Raw genomic sequence first — 15,214 nt, 5'->3', positions numbered from 1 at the left:
TCTAACTCCTTCTTGAATATATTTAATGACTTGGCCTCAACTGCCGTCTGTGGTAGAGAATTCCACAGGTTCACCACTCTATGGGTGAAGAAATTCCTCCTCATCTCTGTCCTAAATGGCTTGCCCCTTATCCTTAGACTGTGACCCCTGGTTCTGGACTCCCCCGCCATTGGGAACATCCTTCCTGCATCTAGTCTGTCTAGTCCTGTTAGAATTTTATAAGTTTCAATGAGATCCCCTCTCATTCTTCTAAACTCCAGCGAGTATAAGCCCAATCGACCCAATCTCTCCTCATACGTCATTCCTGCCATCCCAGGTATCAGTCTGGTGAATCTTCGCTGCACTCCCTCCATGGCAAGAACATCCTTCCTCAAATAGGGCAACCATTAAAGCAAAGTCCTCCTCACCAACATCTGGGGACTTGTGCCATCTGGGAGAGCTGTCCCACAGACTAGTCAAGCAACAGCCTGACATAGTCATACTCACAGAATCATACCTTTCAGCCAATGTCCCAAACTCCTCATCACCATCCCTGGGTATCTCCTGTCCCACCGGCAGGACAGACCCACCAGGAGTGGCGGCACAGTGGTATACAGTCGGAAAGGAGTGGCCGTGGGAGTCCTCAAAATTGACTCTGGACCCCATGAAGTCTCATGGCTTCAGGTCAAGCATGGGCAAGGAAACCTCCTGCTGATTACCACCTACTGCCCTCCCTCAGCCGATGAATCACTACTCCTCCATGTTGAACACCACTTGGAAGAACCACTGAGAGTAGCAAGGGCACTGAATGTACTCTGTGTGGGGGACTTCAATCACCAAGAGTGGCTCGGTAGCACCACTACTGACCAAGCTGGCCGAGTCCTGAAGGACATAACTGCCAGTCTGGGCCTGCGACAGGTGGTGAGAGAACCAACACGAGGGAAAATCAACATGAGGGAAGAACCTACTTGACCTCGTCCTCACCAATCCACCTGTCGCAGATGCATCTGTCCATGACAGCATTGGTAGCAGTGACCATCGCACAGTCATTGTGGAGACAAAGTCCCGTCTTCACACTGAGGACATCCTCCATCGTGTTGTGTGGCACTACCACTGTGCTAATTGGGATAGATTCAGAACAGATCTAGCAGCTCAAAACTGGGCATCCATGAGACACTGTGGGCCATCAGCAGCAGCAGAATTGTATTCCACCACAGTCTGTAACCTCATGGCCCGACATATCCCTCACACTACCATTACCACCATGCCAGGGGACCAACCCTGGTTCAATAAGGAATGTAGAAGAGCATGCCGGGAGCAGCACCAGGCGTACCTAAAAATGAGGTGCCAACCAGGGGAAGCTGCAACACAGGACTACATGCATGCTAAAAAGCGGAAACAGCATGCTATAGACAGGGCTAAACGATCCCACAATCAACGGATCAGATCAAAGCTCGGCAGTCCTGCCACATCCAGTCGTGAATGGTGGTGGATCATTCAACAATTAACGGGAGGAGGAGGCTCCATGAATATTCCCATCCTCAATGATGGTGGAGCCCAGCACGTGAGTGCAAAATACAAGACTGAAGCATTTGCAACCATCTTCAGCCAGAAGTGCCGAGTGGATAATCCATATCAGCCTTCTCCCGAGGTCCCCACCATCACAGAAGCCAGTCCTCAGCCAATTCGATTCACTCCACGTGATATCAAGATACAGCTGAGCGCACTGGATACAGCAAAGGCTATGGGCCCGACAACATCCCGGCTATCGTGTTGAAGACTTGTGCTCCAGGACTAGCTGCGCCTCTAGCCAAGCTGTTCCAGTACAGCTACAACACTTGCATCTATCCAACAATGTGGAAAACTGCCCAGGTATGTCCTGTCCATAAAAAGCAAGACAAATCCAACCCGGCCAATTACCGCCCCATCAGTCTACTCTCAATCATCAGCAAAGTGATGGAAGGTGTCATCGACGGTGCTATCAAGCGACACTTTCTCACCAATAACCTGCTCACTGATGCCCAGTTTGGGTTCTGCCAAGACCACTCTGCTGCTGACCTCATTACAGCCTTGGTCCAAACATGGACAAAGGAGCTGAATTCCAGAGGTGAGGTGAGAGTGACTGCCCTTGACATCAAGGCAGCATTTGACTGAGTCTGGCATCAAGCAGCCCTAGTAAAACTGAAGTCAATGGGAATCAGGGGAAAACGCTCCACTGGCTAGAGTCATACCTAGCACAAAGGAAGATGGTTGTGGTGATTGAAAGTCGATCATCACAGCCCCAGGACCTCGCTGCTGGAGTTCCTCAGGGCAGTGTCCTAGGCCCAACCATCTTCAGCTGCTTCATCAATGACCTTCCCTCTAACATAAGGTCAGAAATCGGGATGTTCGCTGATGACTGCACAGTGTTCAGCGCCATTCACAACTCCTCAGATAATGAAGCAGTCCATGCCCGCATGCAACAAGACCTGGACGACGTTCAGGCTTGGGCTGATAAGTGGCAGGTAACATTCGTGCCACGGAAGTGCCAGGCAATGACTATCTCCAACAAGCAAGAGTCTAACCACCTCCCCTTGACATTCGACGGCATTACCATCGCCGAATCCCCCACCACCAACATCCTAGAGGTCACCATTGACCAGAAACTTAACTGGACCAGCCACATAAATACTGTGGCAACAAGAGCGGGTCAGAGGCTAGGTATTCTGTGGCGAGTGTCTCACTTCCTGACTCCCCAAAGCCTTTCCACCATCTACAAGGCACAAGTCAGGAGTGTGATGGAATACTCTCCACTTGCCTGGATGAGTGCAGCTGCAACAACACTCAAGAAGCTTGACACCATCCAGGACAAAGCAGCCCATTTGATTGGCACCCCATCCACCACCTTAAACATTCACTCCCTCCACCACCGGCGTACCGTGGCTGCAATGTGTACCATCTACAAGATGCACTGCAGCAATTCGCCAAGGCTTCTTCGGCAGCACCTCCCAAACCCGCGACCTCTTCCACCTAGAAGGACAAGGGCAGGAGGCGCATGGGAACACCACCACCTCCAAGTTCCCCTCCAAGTCACACACCATCCTGACTTAGAAGTATATTGCCGATCCTTCATCGCCGCTGGGTCAATATCCTGGAACTCCCTACCTAACAGCACTGTGGGAGTACCTACACCACACGGACTGCAGCGGTTCAAGAAGGGGGCTCACCACCACCTTCTCAAGGGCAACTAGGGATGGGCAATAAATGCTGGCCTTGCCAGCGGCGCCAGATCCCATAAGCAGATAAAAAAAATATAGCAGACTTAACTGAAGCACTATATGGGGAATTGTTGACAGCAACTGGTGTACAAAATAGTAATTCAAATGTGTTTGAAATGTTTCCTTTAGCTTTGGCCTATTTGAAGCCATGTCTGCGATTGAGATGATGGACCCAAAGATGGATGCAGGAATGATTGGAAACCAGGTTAATCGTAAGGTGCTCAACTTTGAGCAGGCAGTCAAGGTCAGGCAATTTATTTTTAAAAATTCTACCATCATTTTAGCCAATATGCATGAATGTAATTCTCAAAGTTGCTATTTTCAGTTTACATGACAAAAGTACACCTTTTCACCCCCTCCTCCTGACAGCTTAAAAAAAAAACTGGGTGAATACTTTATTGGCAGCAGGACGTTGATGTTTCACAAAGATCTGGGCTGCTTACCTGAATCAAAAGAAAAATAAATATAAATTTGAAACTTCTCTCTGTTTACTTGTTTAAATCTGTGAAATATGAAGTAATGTATATGAAGAATCAAATAGGCAATGTTTTAATCCAGAAAGTGATTTTGCAGTTACCCAAGGACCCAGGATTTTGGATTTGTTGAAGGGGAGGAAATAGTTGAACATCAGAGAAAGTGTCAGATTAAAAGTTTGGGGAATATGTAGGTTTCTATTAGGAATGAAAAAAATAATTTTCTAAGCTTTTATTATAAATCTTCATGAATTCTATCAACATTGTTGAACTGCATCTTTTTTTATTTAAAATAAACAAAAGTTCAGTTCCTAATTTGCAAAACGAATTGGCAGTTGTAGACAATGACGGTGTACAGAGACATAGGCCCTGAAATTGCAGTGTACACCATCGTATTCCCTTTGAAATGCCCCGCAAGTTCGGGATTTCCGCTTGCGTATGTGCAAAATCCGTAACTTGCGGCCTGTCAACGTACACGACGGGCTATTCGCAGGGGCCCCGAGAAAGCAATTGCTGGTGCAGAGTTGGGCTATTTGCCCAGTGACAGGCCAGCAATTGCCTATGTAAGCCTTACAGTTAATACAAGCAGATACAGGGCCTGCTTGCATCAGTGTAAGGGGCTATCTAAGGCTTAAATTAAACATTTTCATATCCTAAAATATGCACATACACTATATTAAATGAGATTATGCAAATATTGGCCTGGATTACAGTTGTGATGATGTAGGTATCAATGACATAGGTAGGACTAAGAAAGAGGTTCTGCTGAGGGAGTATGAGCAGCTAGGGGCTAAATTTAAAAATCAGAACCACAAAAGTAATAATTTCTGGATTACTACCTGAGCCACGAGCAAATTGGTATAAGGTCAATAAGATCAGAGAGTTGAATGTGTGGCTGAAGGATTGGTGTGGGCGAAATGGGTTTCGATTCATGGGGCACTGGCACCAGTACTGGGGAAGGTGGGAGCTGTTCCATTGGGACGAGCTTCACTTGAACTGTGCTGGGACCAGTGTCCTGGCGAATCGAATAACTAGGGCTGTAGATAGGGCTTTAAACTAAATAGTGTGGGGGAGGTTTCAGGTGAGGGGCAACTTAGAAAGTTAAAGAGAAAGGACAAGGCAATAGTGCAGGGTAGCGATAGGGGTAATGATAACCAGACTGTGGCAGGAAGAGATAGAGCATACAAGCATAAGAGTGCACCAGCAAATAGGGTCAGAGTAGGGAAAAATGATAAAAAGACAAAATTAAAGGCTCTTTATCTGAATGCACGCAGCATTCGTAACAAGATAGATGAATTGATGGCACAAATAGAAATAAATGGGTATGATCTGATAGCCATTACAGAGACGTGGTTGCAAGGTGACCAAGGCTGGGAACTGAATATTATGGGGTATTTGACATTTCGGAAGGATAGGCAGAAAGGAAAAGGAGGTGGGTTAGCTCTGTTAATAAAGGATGAGATCAGTACAGTAGTGAGAAATTATCTTGGCTCAGAAGATCAAGATGTAGAATCAGTTTGGGTGGAGATAAGAAAAAATAAGGGAAAGAAGTCACTGGTGGGATTAGTCTATAGGTCCCCTAACAGTAGCTACACTGTAGGACAGAGTATAAATCAAGAAATAATGGGGGCTTGTAAGAAAGGTACTACATTAATCGTGGGCGATTTTAATCTTCATAAAGATTGGACAAATCAAATTGGCAAAGGTAGCCTTGAGGACGAGTTCTGGTAATGTGCAATGAGACAGGATTAATTAATGACCTCATAGTAAAGGATCCTCTGGCGAAGAGTGATCAGAACATGTTCGAATTTCACTTTCAGTTTGAGGGTGAGAAACTTGGGTCTGAAACTAGTGCCTTAAACTTAAATAAAGGCAATTACAAGGGTATGAAGACAGAGTTGGTTAAAGTAGACTGGGAAACTAGATTAAAAGGTAAGACGGTAGTTGAGCAGTGGCAGACTTTTAAGGAGATATTTCATTACTCTCAAGAAAGATATATTCCATTGAGACAGAAAGACTACGAGAAGGATGAACCATCCGTGGCTTCTAGGCACAAAAGGCATCAAGGGGTATGGGGAGAGAGCGGGAATATGGTATTCAGATAGAGGATCAGCCATGATCATATTGAATGGTGGAGCAGGCTCGAAGGGCCGAATGGCCTACCCCTGCTCCTATTTTTCGATGTTTCTTACTAAGGAAGTTAAGGAGGGTATCAAATTGGAAGAAAAGACATACAATGTTGCAAAGATTAGTGGTAGGCCAGAAGATTGGGAAATTTTTAGAAACCTGCAAAGGATGACTGAAAAAAATTAAAGAGGGAGAAATAGATTGAGAGTAAACTAGCAAGAAATATAAAAACAGACGGTAAAAGCGTCTACAAGTATATAAAAAGGAAGCGAGTAGTTAAAGTAAACGTTGGTCCCTTAGAGGATGAGACTGGGGAATTAATAATGGGAAACAAGGAAATGGCAGAGACTTTGAACAAATATTTTGTATCTGTCTTCACGGTAGAAGACACTAAAAAAGTACTAGTCAAATTAATGGGACTAAAGGCTGACAAGTCCCCTGGACCTGATGGCCTGCATCCTAGGGTTTAAAAGAAGTTGATGCATTGGTTTTAATCTTCCAAAATTCCCTAGATTCTGGAAAGGTCCCAGCGGATTGGAAAACTGCAAATGTAACACCCCTATTCAAGAAAGGAGGGAGACAGAAAGCAGGAAACTATAGGCCACTTAGCCTAACATCTGTCATTGGGAAAATGCTAGAATCCATTTTTAAGTAAGTAGTAGCAGGACATTTAGAAAATCATAATACAATCAAGCTGAGTCAACATGGTTTTATGAAAGGGAATCGTGTTTGCCAAATTTATTACAGTTATTTGAGGATGTAACGAGCAGGGTGGAAAAAGGGGAACCAGTAGATGTCATGTATTTGGATTTCCAGAAGGCATTCGATAAGGTGCCACATAAAAGGTTACTACACAAGATAAGAGCTCACAGGGTTGGGGATAATATGTTAGAGGATTGGCTAACTAACAAAAAACAGAGAATCGGGAAAATGGGTCATTTTCCGGTTGGCAAACTGTAACTAGTGGGGTGCCACAGGGATCAGTGCTGGGGCCTCAACTATTTACAATCTATATTAATGACTTGGATGAAGGGACCGCGTGTACTGTAGCCAAATTTGCTGACGATACAAAGATAGGTGGGAAAGCAAGTTGTGAGGACACACAGGCCACGATTTTGCCAGCACTCAGAGGTCGGGTTTGGAGGCGGTCAGCTGTTAAATTTGAAATGATTCACGGCAGGTTGGGAACCCACCACGAGCCCGCCTCCATGTAAGTTTCCAAAGTGTCCGGTCTGCGATTTCAGAACAGACCCGACACCAAGCGGTGGGTGAGGCATTTAAGATAGTTAATTGCTTGTTAACTACTATTTTGCCAGGCTTTTTCTATTTTCCCACATTTTTAATGGGGCTCTCGTCGTTCGGAGATCAGGTGAGTAGGTCGGGTTCTCTATGTCTCCCCATTGCTGTGAATAGGTGACAGCTTTCATATCACTTTTGCAGCTATCATTTTACAGCTGGTCACGTTCCAATGTCAGAAGCTTGAGTCTTCAGGACTTGGAAGACACTTTTGAGCTGTTTGCAGTTTGTAAGTGTTTGGAGTAAACTCTCTATCCACTGTCACCTCCTTGGAGCAAGCTCTCTCACCATTGACAGATTGCTTCTGTCATCTCAATTTCAGCTACCATGTATTCCAGCAACATCGGTGCCCTTGAAAAAATCTCACCTTGGTCCTCTGAATCCCTCCACGATCAGCTCCAACACCAACATCAATACCAACCTTCTCTGCAATCACCTGATGCTGCACAGGACACAGGGCAGCAGTACCCGACCACATTGCTGTCCGGGAGGCCAGGGATGGTATCACCATGGCCAGATTTACTTCACTTGACGCTGTACACCCTGGCTGCCACATGATGCGCTAGGTTGACACCACCCCACACCGGCACCATAAAGCATTTCTACAATGAACAAGCTGTTTCTTTCACACTCATCACCATTGCGGGGGGATACCGTTATGTCTCACCATTCACTGCAACTCACTAAGCCACTTCCAAAGGTGAGCACAGATTTGTACAATAAGGCAAAGTGTTGAAAATAAAGATTTCAGTGTTTGACAATGCATTAACAGAAAATTTACATGAACATACCCTACTCTTGCACATCCTTACTCGCACCAACTTATCTTGCACCTCCACCCATCCCTCTCTATCTACATTATCACTCCCCCATCTCACTAGTCACCCCTCACACTCGCCCTCATCCTAGTCCAACCATACCAACTAACAACACACAAGCATATGGAGGGAGCCATGCGAGAGCCTGGGTGCAGCCGTGCTGCAGAACGCTGACAGCATAACTGTCAAAATGAATGTGGCCATGGTCCCTTTAAGGAAACCGGCTGATGACGAGTCATCAGATGATGTCATCAGGCCAGCTTCCTTTTAATTGGCCTGGAACCCCGCAGGGCGGGCTTAACAAGCCCTATTAACAGAAAATCGTTTTGACAGAGCGGCTGCAGCCGGGAGCGGGACCGGAACCCGCGAACCAGCTCTCCCGCCGGGAAGCCGCCTCCACTGGGAAAATCCAGCCCAAGGAGTCTGCAAAGGGATATAGATAGGTTAAGTGAGTTGGCAAAAATTTGGCAGATGGAGTATAATGTGGGAAAATGTGAGGTTATCCACTTTGGTAGGAAGAATAGAAAAGCAAAATATTATTTAAATGGAGAGAGACTACAGAATGCTGCGGTATCCGGGTGTCTTCATACATGAAACAAAAAAGGTTAGCATGCAGGTACAGCAAGTAATTAGGAAGCTAATGGAATGTTGGTCTTTATTGCAAAGGGGATGGAGTATAAAAGTAGGGAAGTTTTGCTACAACTGTACAAGGCGTTGGTGAGACTACACCTAGAGTACTCGTACAGTTTTGGTCTCCTTATTTAAGGAGGGATATACTTGCAGTGGAGGCAGTTCAGAGAAGGTTCACTAGGTTGATTCCTGGGATGAAGGGGTTGTCTTATGAGGAAAGGTTGAGCAGGTTGGGCCTATACGCATTGGAGTTTAGAAGAATGAGAGGTGATCTTATTGAAACATATAAGATTCTGAGGGGGCTTGACAGGGTAGATGCTGAGAGGATGTTTCCTCTCACGGGGGAATCTAGAACTAGGGGTCATAATTTCAGAATAAGGGGTCGCCCATTTAAGACGGAGATGAGGAGGAATTTCTTCTCAGAGGGCCGTGAATCTTTGGCATTCTCTACCCCAGAGAGCTGTGGAGACTGAGTCATTGAGTTGAGGATTATGGGGAACAGGCAGAAAAGTGGAGTTGAGGCCAAGATCAGATCAGCCATGATATTAAATGGCGGAGCAGGCTCGAGGGCCGATTGGCCTACTCCTGCTCCTATTTCTTATAAAATTATCAAAAAATTACATTTTTGTTGAGGTTGGTGCAATGAAGGTAATTATGAATAAAATTCCAATTCTGTACTTTGTATAATTATTAGGTTTGGGGATTCCATTGCATATCATTAGGGGATTCCCTTCCTAAATGATTGAAATAGAATTCTGCTTATTGATTGGAGGACCGAGCCCTCATGATCCCAACTTCGCTTCCGAACCACCTGCGTCCCTGGGATCCGTGGGCCATTATGCTGCCCTCTGCCTCGAGGCCTGAGACCACAACTTTTCGCAGCCTGGGTGCCAGCAAGTACTTTTGTAATTGTTTCACGGGTCAGAGGCGTACTCTGGAGGTATGCCTCCGACTGCAATTTCTAGCCCAAAGTCAATTCAGGTTAAAATAGAATCTTGTGTTACATTTCATATATTGTAAGTTGCATTTTTTTAAATGATTAATTCTCAGGATGTGGGCATCACTGGCAAGGCTGGCATTTATTGTCCATCCCTATGTGCCCTGAGTTTGATACAACTGAGTGGCTTGCTAGGCCACTTTAGAAGGCAGCTAAGAGTTAACCATGTTGGTATGATAGAGTCACATGCAGGCCAGATGGGGTAAGGATGGTAGGTTTCCTTCCCTGAAGGACATTAGTGAACCAGTTGGGTTTTTACGACAATCTGACAGCTTCATGGTCACTATTACTGATACTAGCCTTTTATTGGCAGGTTTATTTTTCAACTGATTTCAAATTCTCAGACTGCCCTGGTGGGATTTGAACTCACGTTCTTTGGATTATCAGTCCATGTCTCAGGTTTATTAGTCCATGCCTCAGGATTACTTATCCAGTAATAGAGCCACTATACTACATGCATCTAATGCATGCAAGTACCTAATTATTTCTTTTAAGATATTGTTGCAGGATAGTGATTAAGGTTACTTCTATATTGCAGTATGCAGCATTAAATCTGATGTGCATTATACACTTCATGTTTTTATATGATCCCTGAATACAGTGGATTGACCTGTATGCTAGATCTTCAGATCACAACACTGCAAGAAATAACCATCTGGCAATGCACTCCAACCAGATACAGCAATTTATATAAGAACATAAGAAATAGTAGGAGTAGGCCATTCGGCCTCTCGAACCTGCTCTGCCATTCAATAAGATCATGGCTGATCCTCAACTCCACTTTCCTGCACTATCCCCATATCCCTTGATTCCCTTAATATCCAAAAATCTATTGATCTCTGTCTTGAATATACTCAACGACTGAGCCTCCACAGCCCTCATGAGGTTGAGAATTCCAAAGATTCATCACCCTCTGAGTGAAGAACCAGGGGTCATAGTCTAAGGATAAGGGGTAAGCCAGTTAGGACTGAGATGAGGAGGAATTTCTTCACCCAGAGAGTGGTGAACCTATGGAATTCTCTGCCACAGAGGGCGGTGGAGGCCAGTTCATTAAATATATTTAAGAAGGAGTTGGATATATTTCTTAAGTCTAAAGGGATCAAGGGATATGGGGAGAAGGCAGGGACAGGGTACTGAATTTGGATGATCAGCCATGATCTCATTGAATGGCGGAGTGGGCACGAGGGGCCGAATGGCCTACTCCTGCTCCTATCTTCTATGTTTCTATGTAAGAAATTTCTCCTCATCTCAGTCCTAAATGACCAACCCCTTATTATGAGACTGTGACCCCTGGTTCTAGACTCCCCATCCAGGGTAAACATCCTCCCCGCATCTACCCTGTCAAGTCCTGTAAGAATTTTGTATGTTTCAATGAGTTCACCTCTCATTCTTCTAATCTCTAGAGAATATAGGCCTAGTCTACTCAATCTCTCCTCATAGGACATTCCCCCATCCCAGGAATCAGTCTGGTGAACCTTTGTTGCACTTCCTCTATGGCAAGTATATCCTTCCTTAGGTAAGGAGACCAAAACTGTACACAATACTCCAGGTGTGGTCTCACCAGGGCCCTATATAATTACAGTAAGATGTCTTTACTCTTGTACTCAAATCCTCTTGTAATAAAGGCCAACATACCATTTGCTTTCCTAATTGCTTGCTGTACCTGCATGTTAACTTTCAGTGATTCGTGTACAAGGACACCCAGGTCCCTCTGAACAGCAACATTTCCCAATCTCTTACCATTTAAAAAATACTCTGCTTTTCTATTTTTCCTACCAAAGTGGATAACTTCACATTTCTGCACATTATAATCTATTTGCCATGTTCTTGCCTACTCACTTAGCTTGTCTATATCCTTGGATATATTACACTTGGTCCCCTCATATAAATCATTGATATAGATTGTGAATAGCTGAGACCCAAGCACTGATCCTTGTGGTACCCCACTAGTTACAGCCTGCCAACCCAAAAATGACCCGTTTATTCCTACTCTCTGTTTTCTGTCCGTTAACCAATCCTCAATCCATGCTGGTATATTACCCCCAATCCCATGAGCCCTAATTTTGTTTAATAACCTCTTGTGTGGCACCTTATTGAATGCCTTCTGAAAATCCAAATACACCACATCCACTGGTTTCCCCCTTATCTATTCTGCTAGTTACAACCTCAAAAAACTCTAACAGCTTCGTCAAACACGATTTCCCTTTCATAAATCCATGTTGACTCTGCCCAATCCTATTATTATTTTCTAAGTGCCCCGTTACCACATCCCTAATAATAGACTCTAGCATTTTCCCTACTACTGATGTCTTACTTAGAATTTACAACATACTTCTTTCGATGCAAAATATCATTATACAGGAAACTCTTTGTTATCCGGGACCGGCGTGGTGCCGGTTGATCAAAAAGTCTGGATTACAGAGAGGTATACTTACCAAGGTACAAGAGCCCCGTACACGGCCACAGGTGCAGGAGCCCCGGTTACACGGCACTTGTGCAGGAGTCCCGGTTACACGGCCACAGATCCAGGAGTCCCTGTTGCACGGCCACAGGTGCAGGAGCCCCGGTTACACGGCCACGAATATATAGTAAAACTTACCTGAACCTACTCCTGAATTTTGCTGGTTAAGAGAGATTTCCGGATATTTAGGTGCCGGGTAAAAGAGAGTTTCCTGTAATTTTCCATGAGTCAGACATGTAGCACAGTGGCACGTGAGTTTGCACTGTGATTTTTTCCAAACACCATTGAGTTGTCTTTCTCAGCAGTATAATTGTAATGAAGTACAAAGTGGATGTTGGATACTTCTCCACATAGGGGCAAAATTGACAGGAGAGAGTTATCCTTTTTGCTCTCATTCAGAACAGGAGAGGTGAAAATCTCTGCGTAGGTCATCGGCTGTGTGGAAACAGTGTAGAAAAAGACTTCCAAACATAATGGGGATATACTCTTTTTTTCCTCCTTGAGTAGCAATTTAAAAAAAAAAAAATGCATAAACTGATAAAAGGCTAAGAAATTAATTTGGAGAAATAAAGATAGTGTAGCCTAGGTTACCTGATCATAACACTAGCTGGAACCCATTTAAGATGAATGGGTTCTCGTTGGTGTTACAATCAGAAACCCTAGGCCCATGTGCTCAAAGTCATGAAAAGAAAATAATCTGCAATGCTTCTGCATAAAAGACAGTCAATTGCTTATTTTTACAGTGCCAAGGTTTCCAGCTGCTCCAGAACATTTGATGATTAAAGTTGCTTGCTTGTGGTTACTAAACCCAGCAGCAATATTATAGAATTGTGAATAATTGGTTCTGTATTATATGGAGCTGAATGTTAGTCAGTTCCAAAACTTTTGGGTTTGAAGACTTAGAAACCGAAGATTTCGAAAGCCTGAAACTATACCCATTGTAATGGGTGACGTTTAAAAATACTTGCAGTTTAACACAACATCCCTTTTAAATAGCTGATTTCTTAGTTACTAATTTTTATCTTTGTTTCTTAATGAAGGATGAAACAATTACCATCAAGGGCCTAACCTTGCCTGAACTTATTGGTATAATGGACACATGCTTCTGTTGCTTGGTAAGTTTGGCACTTTGTTGAGTTTTTTTTTTTAGTTTTAAGCCATTAAGGAATCATAGAATGCTACAACCCATTTGGCACATCAGTTTTGTTTTTCTCCACCAGAGGCACCTAGTCTAATCTCATTCTCCTGTTTCGTCCCCATTCCCTTTAATATTTTTCTTTTTCAAGCAACTATCCAATTCCCTTTTAAACTAATTTATGGGCTCTACTTCAACAATAGTTTGTGGAAGAGGATTCCATATTCTATCTATCCTCTGTGTAAAGAATTTTTCTAACCTTCCCTTTAAATCTTTGCGATTATCTTAAGTTTGTGCCTTCTGATTACTTTCTTGCTGACCAATGGAAACAGTCAATTTATCTTATCCCATCCCTCCTTAATCTTTAATGGGCCGGATTTTCTGATGGGAGGCTTCCTGCGTGCAGATGCCTCTGATCAGGAAAAATCTATGCACTTACTGCTGGCTCTGTAGGTCCCGAGACTTCCGATCCTGGACCTCTCCTGGTCCGCGCACGCAGAGGCCCAGGTATCCCAGGGGAGCAGGCGGTTTGCAAGCATCCCTGGGATCACGTGGGCCATGGGGAACCAATCAAAGAAGAGAATCCCCCGGCACACTTTTGACAGGTCTCTCCACATAGATCTGTCAAAAGTATGGATGGGGATTACATTTAAAAACACAGTTAAACATTAAAAAAAAAAATTTAAATAACGTATTTAAAATTAGTTAGTTACATTAAATTAAATATTTTAAACAAAAATTTAATTTTTTGAAAAAAATAATTAAAGTTTTTTACGAGGCTAAAAATAAGCTTACTTTTTTTTAAAGTATTTTTAAATTATAAATGAGCGGGTAAAAAATATTTAAATTTTTTTTTTAACCTCTTAGGCTGGTGAAAGCAGGCCTTACGCGTGCTTTTACCAGGCGTAAGATTTTTAAAGGTTTTCAGCAGGTGGAGGTATTGCAGAAAACTGAACTCTCTGCCCACCGAGGCCCATCTCCCGGGCAGGCGGATGATTTGTCAAGAGAATTCTTGACAGATCGGAAGTGCCGGGTTTTAGTGCATGCGCTTCGCATGCCTGAAACCGGCACTTGCGAGGCCCCTACGAGTGCGTACACACCTCGTACCCACCCGTGAGGTTGGAATATCCGGCCCAGTATCTCTATCTTGTCACTCCTTAACGTTCTTCACTCCAATGAAAAAAGCCTAACTTTTCAAGTCTGTCTTCATAACTGTAACTTCTAATTTTCCATTGCTTTTATATCCTTCATATAAAGTGGTACCTTAAACTGCACACAATACTTTTCTACAGGCTAATTAAGGTTTTATACAATTTCAACAGTACCTCTTTGCCTTTATATTCTGTGCTGCTGGACACTAAACCAAGGTTTCTGTTTACCTTTTTTATTGTCTCATTTATATGCACTGTCATCTTTAGTGACCTGTGTATCTGCACACCTAGGTTCCTCTACGCCTTTTAAAATCTGATCATTTAAGGTGTATTTCCTTTCCCTATTCTTTTGAAATGTATTAATTCACATTTTTCTACAGTAAACTGATTCTGCCACCTATCAGCCATCTGGCTAGCCTATGCTGTCCTTCGGTCTTCAACAATTTTCCATACCGTTCCCCCAATTTGGTGGTGTTAGCCGATTTAGATTTTTGTGCCCTCGATTCCGATATCCATATTTATGTGGATTGTAAATAAAAGGGACAGCAACACAGACCTCTGTGGAACACCACTCACTACATCTTGCCAATCCGAAAACTTGATTTTACCCCATCCATTGCCATCTGCCTTCCAATCATTTCTCTATCCATGTGCTATTATTTTTGCCATAAGTCTCTTTTGTTGAATTTTATCAAATGCTTCATGTTGTTATTCAATGTGCATGTATGTGTTTTTAATCTAATAAATAAATAAATAACATAACAGATTACCTAACTCAGAGGGAGGGATATCGATGGAAAAGAGAAAGTAAAATCTGAGGTTTCAGTGGGGGTCTACCAGAGATAAAGCATATTTGTGTAATATATGTGGAATTTCTACCATAATGTACT

The 15,214-nt window shown here is 43.5% G+C and overlaps 1 protein-coding gene across 2 annotated transcripts in view; it reads left to right on the top strand.

Annotated features, from left to right (window-relative positions):
* naa35 (N-alpha-acetyltransferase 35, NatC auxiliary subunit) overlaps positions 1–15,214 on the top strand; it is a 124,845-nt gene that overhangs the window by 9,596 nt on the left and 100,035 nt on the right. For both annotated transcript variants that reach the window (XM_085985206.1, XM_085985204.1), the window contains exons 4-5: positions 3,366–3,480; positions 13,079–13,153. In XM_085985206.1, coding sequence (XP_085841332.1) covers positions 3,366–3,480; positions 13,079–13,153 — 190 coding nt within the window. The remainder of the gene's footprint in view (positions 1–3,365; positions 3,481–13,078; positions 13,154–15,214) is intronic.

The sequence above is a fragment of the Somniosus microcephalus genome, chromosome 1, assembly GCF_052327205.1.
Source record: "Somniosus microcephalus isolate GS21.2 chromosome 1, FLI_Smic_1.0, whole genome shotgun sequence".
Classification (NCBI taxonomy): domain Eukaryota; kingdom Metazoa; phylum Chordata; class Chondrichthyes; order Squaliformes; family Somniosidae; genus Somniosus; species Somniosus microcephalus.
This window is presented reverse-complemented; position numbering and strand designations above follow the sequence as displayed.